A 15,569-nucleotide genomic window follows, 5' to 3' on the forward strand; every position below is an offset into this window, starting at 1 on the left:
AACAGCAGCTCAGCTGTTTCCCCAAATTCCTCTGGATGATATTAAATCAGTCGTGGATTATTTCTCTCTGACAACCCGGTTAAAGTTAGACGAAGGTTATAAGTAATTCACTGAATGCTGCTTGTTTGATTATGAAGGTAAATATGATTTTATTCTTTTAATCTGTGCTGATGCTAATGCTAACACTAGCATTAGCTTTAGCTTTGAGACGTGGAGCTGCAGAAGGTCTTTTCTCACCAGTTAAAAGTTTCCTAAATTTCGTGCTCACATAATCCTTGTAAACAGATCAAAAGTCAGACAATTCCAGCGTGTCTGACGTTAATATAAAAATTATTACTGTTGTAATCTGCAATCCGATCTTCAGGAAAATAAAGACAAAAAATGTTATCAAATTAATGGGAATCTGTTGACAAAAATATGAAAGTGACTATTTCCATGTTATAAAATAATGTTATATAATATGTTATAAAATATGTTCACTCAGAATTTTTTTTAACTCCAAATTACCCCCAAAAAACCTAACATGTCTAAATTAGTCAAAAACAGCTAGCATAATGCTAAAAAAAAGGAAATATGTCTAAATCAACCAAAAACAGCTAGCATTGTTATAATGTTAGACTCAAAATTTGCCTAATAATTTGGAAACATCAAAGTTTTTTCTAAAAACAGTTCGCATAATGCTAAAATAAAAGCTAAATGCCAAATTTGCCTAAAAACCCAGTGGTTGCTGAACATTTTAAAGTTTTAATTGTGTCTCTAGCCCTTCTGCTCTCCTTAGCTTGTTTACATTAAAAGTGGGGTCATCATAAGACAGTGCGCTGAACTTTTTTTTTATCATTGATTTTTGAGTTTCACTAATGTCCATGGCAGGCATAAAATCATGTCCACCTTTGTCCACATTTGTCATGGAAGGAATCACACGTGGTTGGAGTCATCTGGACCCAAAGAGAGCGGAAGGGTTACCTAAAATGCAGAAGTTCACAAGTTTCAAAGTTTGTGAAAGATTTAAGCAATTTCTCCTTCAGTTTCTATGGGACATATTTTGCTCAATATTTCAAAAACTATCAAGTCTATAAATACCAAAAGTACAAGCGGTAATGTCCTGAACGAGCTGAACGTTTTGATACTAAGATTGTTGAAAGTGTGATTGAGTTTTTAACGTGCTGAAAAATGAGCAGGAGAATGACTATAGTGTGAATATTTTCTACATGTATGACAGGTAAACTGTTTCCATCCTCTGATCTGTTCCCATTTATTTTAGAAATGACTACTTCCTGTGTGAGTCTGTGTCTCCCTACCACCAGTACAAATATTACCTGAGTCGATGAGCTGTCAGTTTATGGGACAGGTGGAACAGCTGCCCTCTTAGCTGATGTGTGATTTCTGCCTGTGTCTCCCGTCTGCGGGTCTTCAGGTAAAGGCGACGTGTTTGGAGATGTCTTCTGGAAAGAAACCACTCTGGCCCACGCCTGTGCCAACGTGCGAGCGCTGACGTACTGCGACCTCCACGTCATCAAGAGAGAAGCCTTGCTCAAAGTCCTGGAGTTTTACACGGCTTTCGCCAACTCCTTCTCCCGAAACCTGGTCCTCACCTGCAACCTCCGCAAGCGGGTAAGGTCTGCAGACGACACGGCGGGCTGAGGTTTGGGCTGCAGGTCCACGATCCTTCTGGTACAAACTGACAGAACTTTTCCCCTTTCTTTCTGTTGCTGCTCCATCTCTATCCCACCTCCTAAACTCTTCAAATCAGTCTCTTTTTTTAAGGAGGAAGTTTTCCTCTGATGATCACGGCTCAGAGAGAAGAGTCAGTTTGACCTAGTTTGTGTTAATTATTGTCTCAAAGTTCAGCTTTTTGTTTTTTCGTGTTTTCAGGATGTCTTTCGTGATGAGGGTTTGTAAACACGACTCATGAAGAAAAAAGCACCCTTCATAAAAACAGCCCAAGTTTGGAGGGATTTTTTTTCCATAAACTGTGAAGCTTTCTCGTCTCTGATGCTGTTGCTGGTTCTCTGAGATTTCGCTCTTCAGCAGCTTTTGTGGTAATGGAAGCAGCTGTGTGCAGATGTGCACAAGAGAGGTCAGAAGCATCTCAGATGTTCAAGTGTTACCTGTCGGCCCAGATACAGTCACTCACTCAGCTTCATTTAACCTCTTAAGATCTGGCGTTGACATCACATTTTGGCGTATATTACCAATTACTAAAGTAGTTAATAGTGTTTAACTCGGGTCTAAAGAGAAATTCAGGTGATTGCAGTCGGATCTGCCTGCAAGTTCAGGTGTTTGCAGACGCATTTACTTGTAGTCACATTTCCTTGCAGACGGATCTCTCTGCAGATTCAGGTCTTTGCAGTCGCATCTGCTTCCAGATGGATTTATCTGCAGATTCAAGTGCTTGCAGTCGCATGTACTTGCAGACGGATTTGCTACCAGATTCAGGTGTTTGCAGACACAGCTGCTTTCAGACAGATCAGTTTGCAGACACATCTGCTTCCAGACGGATCTGCTAGCAGATTCATTTACTTGCAGACGCATCTGCTTGGACACCCAGATGCTTTCAGATGAATTTGTTTGCAGATGCAGCTGCTAGCAGACACATCTGCAGAATGAAAGCTCCTCTCCGCTACACCTCGTGGTGTTCGGCCATGGAAATGAAGATGAAGACTCTGTGGCAGAACTGAAGCAGGGCTCGTGGGACTGAGGAGAGCAGAATGTGTATCAGCCTAACTCATTCTGTCACTCCTGCAATAATGACCCCCCCCAGCTCTCTCTCTTTTCTCTGAGGTTCACTCTCATTCTTCAATCCGCTGCAACTTCTTCATTTTCAGGCTCTGCGCCTAAAAGCTTGTTCGTGTTAGTGCAGAGGATGGAGTTTGTGCCTCATTGCTCTGATTTAGTCACAAGAGTTCAGTCCTTCAGTGTGCCGCCTCACAATAATAAAGCTTAATGTCTGGAATGTTGCTGTATTATTCTGCTCAGCTGTGCCAGAGGGACCTTAAGGCGACTCAAACAGCCTAAACGTCTTAACTCCACACCTGAGCACAAACATTCATGAACGCTCCTCACTGGACTCAGCAGAGATAGTTTAAAGAATATTAGTCTCCCTCATGTCTTCATCTTAGCCTCAGAGATTACTGAGGGATTCTGGGATGTGGATAGACTGGGAGGAGTGTTTTTGGGTCAGTGTGACTCTCTGAGCTGCTGTTTCTCATCTCTTTAGCTGTTCAATAGATCTGTTAGCTTCTGCTCTTCTCCAGGCTTTGGTCAACCTTCTTAACCTTGTTAACTCTGAAGTTGTTGTGTGCTGAGAGAGAGATGATAGAAGTTTGCTGTCTGTTTGTTTCACATTAAACACAATCCAGATGGCAGCAGAATCATCTGCAGATCTTTTTTTGACTGCCCTCCCTCCAGCTCCAGCAGAGATTCTTCTAATTGGACCGGGGCAGTGAGGAGAAATTAAACCATCAGCAGGTTCATCATTGATGCAATCCATTCATCCTTTATGGAAGACTTTAGTTTGGGAGGTTGGCAGTCTCAGTGAGGATGTCAGACCTCCCTGCTCCAGAGTTTCACGGATCTGCTGCACGGCCTCTTCCTGGTTGGATGTAGTCTTCACACCTCAGTGTAAAAACGCTGAGTGACATACTTCCAAACCACCTTAAGTGACTCTGTGAAGATGCCTCCACTTCTATCTCTATAGGAACCTGTTTACGAAAGAAAACCTGGGGTAACTTATGAAGAAAACTTTGCTAATATTTCAGCTACATGCTAGCTGTTCTGAGGATTTTTGTTTGTTTGTTTTTAGGCTAATTTAGCTTTAAACTAATATCTTAGCTGGCTATCAGCTTCAGCATTTTCACACTAGTATTATCGCAGGTAATGCTATATATCTAGTTCATAATTATGTTAAAAAGCTACAGTTTTAAAGTTTTAAAATGTAGTTTTAGAGTGTTCAATAAACAGCCTGGAGAAACCAGGAGCACATCATCTGCAAACAGCTAATCCTCCCACAGCAGAACCCTTCCACCATGTGGCTGCAGCATTTGATGGAACAACTGTCTGATCAGTCACCTCTGAGGAGGAAGTTTCTGCTGTTTCTAGGCAGTCCAGACACAAATCATTGATGTAATCTGGGCATCATTTAAGCCTTTGATACCTATAGATACACATTTGCATGAAACCAGTATCTACTTGGATTACTTTAGCATCACAAAAGACCTGCTGGAGCTCAGTCCGGTTATCCACGAGTGCGAGGAACACTGCAGCACAGTCATCTGCACGTCGTCTCCTCACTCCACCAAACATCAACAGCTGCTCAAATCTAAAAAACCCTTTATCACAAATGATGAGCTGTGCGCTTCAGGACAAAATTGAAAATGTAGTGAATATTTGTGAGAGAATTTAGTTTTTTGCCTAAAAAAAAAATCAGATCAAGATAAAAAAAGATGTAATAACTTGAAAATGAAAAGAAGAAAAACTCCTCAGACGAAGGGGAAAGGAGAGTTTCACTCCAGCCTTCATGTTTTTAGTCCTGATGAAAGTAAAAGAGCTGATTAGTGTGAAGTCTTCGTGTGCTCTATTTTTCATGAAAATGAAGCTGGTGGTGGGTTTTTTCTTAGGTCAGAATACCCAGAACTCAGCTGTGTAAATCTGTTAATGTCACAACTTTCTGGATGACCTTTCAGGTCTTGTTACCCGCGTCGCTCCTCCACAGTGGATCCCACAGAAGATGGCTGAAGCGCTGTTTGCTGCAGGCTTGGCTCCAACTGTCTGAGCTAAAAATAAAAATGTAGACTGTGACCGTGAGCTATCTGGCTGAGGAAGCGATGAGCTGCAGGCCAAATCCCAGCACATTTACAAACCTCTTTTCTTGTTCAGCCGCTATCCCGTTTACTTACAGTCAAGAGTGGTTGTAGTGGACGTGAAGGACTGCTGGCTTTGTGCGCTGCTGTTCAGTTGTCATAAATCCTTGTGAGTGAAGAGTCTTCAGACCTCACTCACAACTGATTGTGAAAATCAGACTGCAGCTGTGTGTGTTTTAGTGTTCAAAGCTGCAACACAACAAGATAATAACAAAAGAAAGAATTCTGCAAGTCTCTGTCCCTTTACNNCCCCCCCAAAATGTTCAAATTAAATCTTAAAGGAAAAAGTTAAAATTAAACTTTCATTATTTTTTGGTATTAATTGCAGTATTGAAACTAACTGTGGGAATATCTTAGTATTTCAAATAGTTATTATTTTCCGTGGTACATATGCAGGTGAGACACTGTCATGCCCGCTTTTCCAAGTTATGTTTGATCCTTTTGGCTTGCCGTACTGCCTTCCCCTTAAACTCAATCTCTCAGTATCTGCATTCTCTATGATGAGCTTCAGAAAAGTTTTTGACGGAAGCTCCTCCCACACGCTTCTGTGCCAAGAAGCAACTTAAAACAAAGGCGATGTACAGTACATGAATTTGACGCCTATTGCATTCGGTGTGGACAGAATTGATTTTAATAATGTGCGTGTGAGGAACGCAACGGGGTAGGAGGAGAGGGAGTGATCAGCGGTACACGTGCGGCCCAAACCGTGGCTATTGATCCGTATGGACCACGGAGTATCCGCGAACTTAGAATTAATTTATATGAAAATATAACTCATGGTTTCGGTGTGCCACCCCAGGATTTAAAGTGCCCCCCCCATGGCCACTCCAATGAAAATTTCTGGAGGCGCCACTGGTTCCTTGACGTGGTCGCATGAGCCTCAAGGGAATTACAAGACACGCCTGCACTCCCCTTAAGATGCCACCGCTCTGCTCTACAACCCTACACGGGCCCAGAAAACCCACATGCACTCATGAGCGACCTCCCTGTAAGAGTGCAGGGTTCTAAGGCTCAGAGTGGACTCACTCCCACCTGTCTGCATCTCCTGTCCTGTTCTGTATTAGTGTTTTCAGAGACATGAAGGCCTCAAGTTCTCTGTTTATTCTCTGGACCGATTGACTTCCATGGATTGAAGTGTTGATCCTGTTCAAGTTTGTTTCCCCTGTAACCCCAGAGTAGTATCGCTAGGAGATTCACATTAATTTCAATAAGCTGTCATGGTCCCTGAGTAAAGTCTCACATGCCCCAGGAATGTGTGGACCAAAGCCCAAGTCTCCAGTATCATTATTTATTTTTGTAGGATTATTTTCTTCTTAATTTTTCAGCCATTTTCAAGCCTGTTTTTAGGATCCTCCTATGTATTTATTTTCCATTTTGTTACATAAACCACAGTTAAAAATAAAAAATAATGACTCTAACTTATCATGTGCTATTATATTTTGAACTATTTTTTGTGAGAAATACTCTTTGTTGGGTATTTTATATCAGGTAAAAATTACACGGCAAAAGTGATGGTGGAACTTTTTATAGCGAAAGTGTTCTAGGGTTGAAGCAAATCTTGTCTATCATGTTCTGTATGAGCTCCACAGTTTCACATGAACTACAGTAATATAATAACAAAATGACAAAGGAGAAAATAAAACACAAACAAGCACCTACAGTTTATTTACACTCCTAAATAAGCTGATCAGACCAGATTTTTTCCAGGTTTTTCCAGATTTCCTTCTTGGGGTCTTCATGATTCTGCCCATCACCATCATCTGTAACTTTTGAAACAATTCTTCCAAACAGACTTTGCACTCAGAGCACAGACAACGTCACAGAGGAGTGGAGGAAACTTTCTCACGCTTCATAGAATAGATTTCTCTTCAATCAGACTCAAATAATAAAGATATTCAGCTGGTGAGTTTGAACATGTCTACCAGGATCTGTTCAAACAAATGGAGGGTTGGATCCCTGCAGGTGACAGGATGCGTGGTTCCACCTCTCCACATGTCTGCTTTAGAGACACCAAAACCCGGACTGTCCCTTTGATACTTGGTCTGCTCTGAAGCTGAGATGGTTTAGAGATTTCATGATGACCATGTTTCTAAGGTCGTTTTAATGAAGGTCATCTGGGCCTCAAAAACAAACATGTCTATTCTGTTTCCACATTCATGTGTAGACAAGTCTTTGGTGGACGACTTCCATTGAAGTCAAGCGTTATTTTAAAGTCTGAAGATGTTTAATAATGAACAGTGTGTGCCTGAGCAGCAGTGCGTCCCCGCTGAGGAGAGCAGCAGTCACTCCCTGTGCAGATCCACTTCTTTTAAGGGAGACTTGGTTTTGTGTTTGTTGGCGGTGCATGTGAGCTCTGTGTGTGCCTGTAGGTGACTGTTGGTTTTTTTGGTGGAGGGAAGTCTGCAGGAGCGCCAGGGAGCCGTGCAGCCAGAGGAAATCATCCATGCCTACAGTCTCATCTTTTATTCCTCCTCATGCCGTAAATAATGAATTTCTGGAGTCCAGAGGAAAACCTAACACATTTTCACCTCTGAATGTGTGGGTTTTGAGGGTGGGGGGCATTACACAGATAGACTCTGTGGACGTGTTACTTGTATTGGAAGGTGATTAATGCTTTTAGACGAACATTGGTGTAGGGGTTAGCATTCCCGTCTCACAGTTTTCAAGGTTCAAATCCCAGCTGGGTACTGTCTGTGTGGAGTTTGCATGTTCTTCTAATGCAGGAGTGTCAAACCCAATCACACAAGGACCCAAAATCCAAAACACACCTTAGGTCGCGTTCCGAACAGGATAAAGATTTGTTGAGCACTCTAAAACTACATTTTAAAACTTTAAAACCGTAACTTTTAGATAATTATGAACTAGATATATGAATATGAATGCTATAAGCTGAATTTGATAGCTGAAGATGCTGAAAATAATAGCTAAAAATGATGAAGCTGTCCTAAAAAGTTGATAGCTGAAATCCCTGAAACTGATAGCCAGCTAAAATATTAGCTAAATGCCAAATTAGCCTAAAAACTAAAACAAAAAAATGAGGTTAGCCAAAACAGCTAGCATGTAGCTAAAAAAATAGTGGTTAGTGGTCTACCTAAAAATAATCTTCAAAATAGCCTAAATTAGCCAAAACAGCTAGCCTGTACATATTAGCCTAACTCCAAAACAGCCTAAAACACTTTTTTTAAAAAAGCCGCAACTACCCAAAACAGCTAGCATGTAGCGGAAATATTTCTAGACTTCAAAATAGCAGAAAAACAAAAACCAAAAAAAGCCCAAATTAGCCAAAACAGCCTGCATGTAGCTGAAATATTAGCTAAACTCTAAAATAGCAGAAAAAAGTCTTAGTAAATGCCATAATAGTTCAAAAAGCTAGCAGAACGTCCATTTTTATATCTTTAAAATTGTAACTTGTTAACATAATTATAAATAATAAAAAAGCATGAATATTATTCAGAATAAATCAACTTAAACCTTAAAGGGGCCATACCATGATTTAATTAAGCTTTTAAAAGTGAACTATATCCATATATATGATCATATATTACATTTGGTACACTTAAAAACTAATTATTTATTAAATATTTGTTACTTTTTGTGAGTTTTAGAAGTAAAACGACTTGATTCCTGATGCTCCGCCTCCCTCCCATTTTATTATCCCATGCTTTTTATCATTCTATTCTTCATCGTCCTAAATCAGCAAACAAATCCACTCATCGGTCACTGAGGCATGAGTCGCTAAAGTTTGCTGCAGATGACGGTAACTTCCTCTGAAAAACAATAGATGCTCCAAACGTTCCAGAAACTGGTGTTCCCCTGGGATTGGCACCATCGTCTGCAGGGACTCTGAAGTAGAGGGCGTGTTTTCTGGAGGAGAAAATGTTGATGCATGAAAAGCATAAGAGGCATGGATCCATCTGGACTGAATCCATATGCAGCCAGCCTTACTCTATAGCCAATATGTTTTCATGTCTAATTAATTGACTGAGTCAATGTACAGTCCAGCAAGTGTAAATAATAAATCACACAGGAGCTGTGAGTTTATTTTATACTTTTCGCACTTCTTTCTGTTTCTCGAATCTTTGCTTCTCTTTCTTCGGGTGTCATTTTTTTAAATTGCCAGAGTGCAGTGATTCATCTCCTGTCGATTCTCCCTTTGCTCCCCTTCTGAGTTTCACTTTTCTTAATGCTTCTTTTCCCTCATTTTTTTCTTCATCTTCCCTCTACTACTTGGCTGTTTCCAAACAACAATAACAGCTTTAGTGCTTATTTTCCCTTCGTTTCAATCTCTAACTTCCTGTAATTGAACATTATTGTGTCGCCGTCCAAAGAACAATAAAGCTTTCACTTAAACACCATACAATCATTTTTTTCATCTTCATTGAGCAGTTTTCTATTTAATGCCTCCCCTTCAGCAAAACGACTAACATGAGCATGAAGACATTTCTTGTTCTGATCTGCATCTCTGTGAAGCCCGGACAAGCCCCCAGCCCTCTCTTCTGCGGGGCTCCTGCATATTTAAAGGCTCATGCTGGCAGCCCCTGAACGCGCTGCCAGGCTGCCGTCGCAGCTCCTTTAGTGCTGAAATTCACTTTCAATTGAAATTGGGCTGAAATTTAAAACAACAAACAGATTCTTCTGAACCTTTGAAGATTTCTAAGACTCAAAAAGCCGAAACCAACAAACTGCTGAGTCGGAATTCTGTTCAGAAGAACTGGCATGGTTCTTAGTAGCTTAGTACTTAGTTTAAAATATTCAAATTGTACAGTGATATTGGTTTTCAACAATGTATCCTGTTTACTTACTACATTTAAATTCTTTTTTAAAAATACTCCCAATGCTTGGAGCACGTGTCAAAGTCAAGGCCTGGGGGCCGAATTTGGCCCCCCAGATCCTTTTATTTTATTGTTATAATAATATATTGTTATATTATCTTTCGCTCATTTCTAACTTGTATAATTTCAACAAAATATATTTTTATGAAGAGTAAAATATTGAAAGTTATTTTGTTAAGTTGATTTGTCAACTTGATTCGTCTCCATTGGTTCTCCAGTCTGTCCCGCCTCCATCCTGGCTTCTGGAAGAGTTGTTTATTCTGCCATCTCTTATCAAGCAGTTGTCACAGATCTCTTTAACCAACGTGTTAACATGCATTATCTCATGGTCATGTCCTATGGCTTTTTTTATGTCAAAACTCATCGCAGAACTAAGACATCTCCACGCACGTTTCAAACATTCTTCGTGGAAAATTCAGACCCCTGAGAGCGCTTTCTGCTCCTACGGGCTCGCAGGAGCAGAAAAAGAGCAGAAAAAGTGCTCGAGCGCGAGAAACTCTTTACATCTGCGTGCGTGAGCTGGTCAGTCACTCACTGAGATTCTGGTTGCGAGCACGACATTTTGCTCATGTGCGCTTGTGGGGACTCAAAGAAACTTTCCACGCGTGAGACCGCCGCAAATACGGAGAAGTCTCTCAACCCCGTCTCACCCTCCACCCCCACGGCTGAAGAATGTCCGTTACCGATCCATACTCATCAAAAACACTTCTGATCGTGCTTTGTAAACATTAATGAAGAACATTGGAGTATTGCTCAGCATAAAGTGTTTTTTTTAAATAAAACATGAGCTGTCACTGTCTCTCTGTGCATTAAAAACTATCTTTCCTCCTTCATCAGTTAATGCAGAGGTCTTCTCTATCCAGAATTTTCCAGTTTCATACACAGTAAACACCTGCTCTGGATGATAAGTATCCTCTGCGATTATCAGGAAATATTTGAGCTGATGCCATTTCTCCATGCAGGAGAAATGGCATCAGAAATGTGAATAAGCATTCCGATTGATTAATGAACATTATATGTTTTTGTGTCAACCCAATGCAGCACAGAAGCTACACAACAGATGGACCAATGTAAATGAGCCCTAATAATCAGGCTGAACATCCATAATGGGGTCCTTGCTGAGTGTACAGGGTTTGAAAGAGTTAAAAATCCGTCCAACACGTCTGCATCATATCTACCTCACCCTCTTACTTACACGTATTCGATGTATAAAAGTTTGAAACAATCTGTAGCCTGCAGCATGGCTGTAGAACAAATCAGTGTGAACATTCTACTGAGTGTTCCACAATTTGACACTTGTGTACCCCATTAAGATTTCCCATTTTTCACATCTCCAACATCCTTCTCTAACACTCCAGACTTCATTCTCTCTGTACCTGTTCGTAGGCCTTTAGAGCATAAATAATGTAGATGCTTTTTCTTCTGCCGTCCTTCATGAAAGACCTTTAAAAGTATGACTGAAGAGACTTCATTTTCTCATCCACAAACTTTCTGGTTACTTTACATGGATGAGTTCTTTCTTTCCTGTCAGAGTAAATGTAATTAAAGGTGTAACTCTTTCCGTTATGCCTCCAGGCAGCTGCAGAGGCTGAAATGACTGTTGGCTCGCGTCTGTCCTCGTAGTTTCTTCCAAAAATAAGAGTCGGGTGTGCAGGGGTTTGCTGACTCATCGCAGCTGCAGGTTGGAAGCTGAACGCTGCGCTTATCGCTGTCAAATTTTCCACTTTTACCTGAGAGATGGACATGTCTTCCTTCCACTGGGAGCTTTATTAGTTTAAGCAAGGAAAACACTGAAAAGGGATGTTGGCTGGTGAATAACAGAGATCTCTGCCTGGCAGGGATTTCTATTATTCTCAATGTAATTAGAGTGTAAGAGGAGCCAGGGGAGATCCAGCTGCCAGATTAGGCTGAATATTACAGTGAGGGTGTAGAGCCTCAATGGATAATTCAAGACTTTACAGCTCCTAACTGAGCTGCTGAAGGAAAGTGATGTGAAAATGTGCAGAGCTTGTGAGACGTTTCAATAACACTTAAGGTCAAGTTTGTAATGAGGAGAAATGTCTCATGTCAAGTTCAGTGCCTGATGTGGAAACTAAGGTGGAAAAAGCGTTCTGATCATTTCCATCTCATTCTACTTTAGGCTTTTTAAACGTTTTTTAGGCTGTTTTGGAATTCGCTAATATTTACATGCTAGCTCTTTGTTTTTTAGGATATTTGGAAGTTAAGCTATTTTTCAGCTCTATCAGCTTTTGTGATTTCAGATATCAACTTTAGCGTATAAAGCTAGGGTTTTTAGCTATTGATTTCAGCATCTTCAGCTATCAACTTCAGCGTTTCAGCTATCAGCACTAGCATCTTCAGTGGCTAAATTCAGCTTACAGCATTCACACTAGTATTATTGCAGGTAATGCTATATATCTTTAATTATGTTAAAATTTTACGGTTTTGAAGTTTTCAAAATGTAGCTTTAAAGTGTTCAATAAATGTTTATCCTGTTTGGCCCGGGACCTAAGGTGTGTTTTGAATTTTGACCCCTTGTGCGACTGAGTTTGACACCGCTGCTTTGTGCTTTCTTTCTAGATCATTTTCCGAAAGATCATTGAGGTGAAGAAGGAGGAAGAGGAGCGGCAGCGAGCTAAGAACGAGGTGCAGCTCACTATCCCCCAGGACCATCCGGTCCGCAAGCTCTTCCAGAAGTTCAAGCAGCAGAAGGAGCTGCGGAGCCAGGGAGCAGCCGCTGCTGCACCGCTGGACCTGGAGAAGAACCAGCTGCAGGTGGAGCAGCACCAGCTCCTGCACCCCCAAACCCTGCAGCTCGGAAACTCCAGCCTGCAGAACGGGGCCCCGCCCAGCAGCAGCAGCGTGCTCACAGTGTCTCAGGTCACGCCCCTGCAGAACTCGCTGGCCTACAGCCGTCCCTTCGAACCTCCAGCGAAGCAGAACAACTGTGACATCATGGAGCTGCAGCCCAGTGCTGCTGCAGGTGGGGCGGAGCCTCACGTCAGACTCAAGGTCAACAGCAGCCCCGCGCTGGGGAAGCCGCCCGTCAAGGCCACCGGATGGATGCGCCTCAAGAACAACATGGCCCCAGTGGAGGCCAGCAGAGAGGGGCTGAACAACAACCTTAAGGCTGTTTCCGTGGAGACGCTTTCTCAGGACACTAAAGTTCAGGAGGGGGGGCGCAGGGACACAGGGCAGGGCGGGGTTGCTAGGAACCCTCTGCGCAAGACAGACTCCTGTGACAGCGGCATCACGAAGAGCGAGCTGCGGATCGACCGCGTGGGGGAAGCACGCACCCCCGCTGCTGTTACCCCCCTCGTTCACAGCCCCCTGGCTGGAGGAACGGGCCCCCCTCACCCCTTCTGCCCCATTCCAGAGCAGGGCGTCCATGCGGCGCTGCAGGAGACCAGGTTGGAGCTGCGAGAGGACATCCAGACTCTGGGCGGCCGCCTGGGCACCTTAGAGGGTCAGGTGGCAGAAATCATCAAACTGCTGTCCGATAAAAGGAGGGGGTCTGGGGGGGCGCCGCCGGCCGTCATCACCCCCAAAACAAAGGTTCAGAGACAGGACATTTTTACCGTTTCCAGACCGGTTTCCCCGGATTCCGAGAGGGACGAGGGGCTTTGAAACAGAATGTCCTGGAAGAACATCACAACTGCTGCAGAACTTTAGCTCTCTGTCACTCTGGGGCGTCCAGTGACGACACACCACACCCCCCCGAAACCAAATAAAGACGTTTGCACACGGATGTGACATCCGGATGGCCTGAAGGTTCAGCGCCAGTGACCTGGACCGGGCTTTGATTGTACATATCTGTCTATGCATGTCCAGCTGGGTTCTGGTCTGCCAAAGAAACTACTGAGCATACTTATGGCCTGTATATTATGCAGTGTACTGCATGCAAAACTTTTAATATTTTGTAATGTTGGAATATCAGGGTTAGCACTGCAGACTTTACTTACAAACAGGTTTTGCTGGCAAAGCGATTGTGCATGGATATGACTCATTTAAGGGCAGATGCTTGTTTCAGCTGTTGAATTGACCTTGTTCCAGTGCTGTTCTCTCGTGAAGAACCTGGATCTTCTGATGATATCAGCTATTTTTGGTAATAATTTATATTTTTGATCACAGTTCTAGGTTTTACTTTTCTGGAATACTTCTTAGATTACTGCTTTGTTGCTATGCATCACTTGGAGCACCACCGCTGCACGAGGATGAAGGAAGGTTGTTGTGTACATCGTTCTGCATGTTTTAAGCACGACAGAATGTAAAAGCTGAAATGGAAATTCAACTCAGCACAAATATGTAAGAATCCAAACCCTGACGCAGATTCAGCACAAAAAGCTCAAGAAATAAACGATGAAACTCTGTACTTTGGATTAGACATGTTTTCTGCTTCTGCATGTTTAGATGTTTTGTTATGGGGTCGAATCAGGATAAGCTCAAAGTGAACGAAAAATTAGATTGAAAGCTTGAAAAATACACATTGTAACTGAAAATATTTTTTGAAAAGTTGAAAACAAGACATTTTAAATTAAAAAAATGTTTGAAAGTTTGAAATGTTTTGAAATTCTGAAAAAAAATGAAATAAATTTTGAAAATGTGAAAAAAAACTCAAACAAAAAAACTATAAATTATAAAAATTCCAATCGAAAAATAATGTATCGATATTGAATTTTCAATGTTTTTTTGTCTTTCTGAATCTTCACTTTTTCTCCACTGAGCTGATCCTAACGTTACATGGGGGCGGGGCTTCGAGCTCATTGGCTACCTAAAAATGCCCTTGATTCCCTAAGAGGTAATGGTGATGTGACATGTTTTCTGCTGCATAACGTTGTCTGTTTATGTCGCTCCACTCTGATCAAACTTTGGGAGAGCAGTATCACTGCTGTGCAGTTTGACCTCACTAATATCACGGTGCACCTTTTGCGGTCTTGTTGTTTGGTGGATTTTTTTCAGCACGACTTCTCCGTTGATCTTTTCCGTCGATCTCCTTCGTGCCGTTTTTCACACAGACATGCAGCTTGGAGCCATTACAGAAATCTTCATCATGATTGGATCTTGTTTTCATTCTAATGCTTATTTTCTATGAAAGTTTGAACAGTGAGAATAAAAAATGAGATAAAAGCGTGAAAATATTGATGTGTGTCTGAGGAAAGTCCTCTCTGTCCCCTCATGGGAAACAGGTCCCAGTAGCCAATGAGCTCAAAGCCCCGCCCCCATGTAGAATTAGGATCAGCTCGGTAGGGAAAACTCAAAAATCTGAATTGAAACTGTAAACTGAAAATGAAGATTCAGAAAAGCAAAAAAAAAATTCAAAACAGCGGCTGTTAATAATGGATAAACTATGTTTCGATTGGTAATTTTAACAATTGTATATTTGTATTCAAGTTTTCAGTATATTTTTTTCAAGATTTATTTCAAGTTTTCAGTTTTTTTCAAATTTTCTTTTTTTTATTTTTCTAATTTTTTTTCAAGTTTTTTGTATTTTTTTTATTTTTAACTTTTTTTCGTGTTTTTTTTTCCAATTTACAATGTCTTTCAAAAATATTTTTCAGTTACAATGTCAATTTTCCAAGTTTTCTATCTGTTTTTTGTTCACTGATCCTGATTTGACCCTATACTTGGTATGTCTCTGTCCTCACACACCAGACACATGCAGGACAAACCCGACAGCTCTTTTCCACTAAAAGTGGAAGATGACTGTTATACAGAGGTAAAAGATTATTTATCAGTCAGTGATTATACGGTACAAGTTATCCCACTTAAAAAGATAGAGGGGTCTGTTTATCATAGCTAAACACCAACTGTGAGAAACAAAATATAAAAAAAATCCAGGAATGAATTTGCATAGTGATGCAGAAAATAAGAATTTAGC

General features: G+C 41.4%; 1 protein-coding gene across 1 annotated transcript in view; it reads left to right on the top strand.

Moving 5' to 3' along the window:
- The window catches only part of LOC112153949 (potassium voltage-gated channel subfamily H member 5), a 40,899-nt gene extending 26,625 nt beyond the window's left edge, over positions 1–14,274 (top strand). Inside the window, exons 5-6 of the mRNA XM_036210006.1 lie at positions 1,415–1,611; positions 12,272–14,274. Coding sequence (XP_036065899.1) covers positions 1,415–1,611; positions 12,272–13,318 — 1,244 coding nt within the window. The 3' untranslated portion in view covers positions 13,319–14,274. The remainder of the gene's footprint in view (positions 1–1,414; positions 1,612–12,271) is intronic.
- Positions 14,275–15,569: the final 1,295 nt, after the last annotated feature.

Source organism: Oryzias melastigma, linkage group LG22 (assembly GCF_002922805.2).
Source record: "Oryzias melastigma strain HK-1 linkage group LG22, ASM292280v2, whole genome shotgun sequence".
Taxonomy (NCBI): domain Eukaryota; kingdom Metazoa; phylum Chordata; class Actinopteri; order Beloniformes; family Adrianichthyidae; genus Oryzias; species Oryzias melastigma.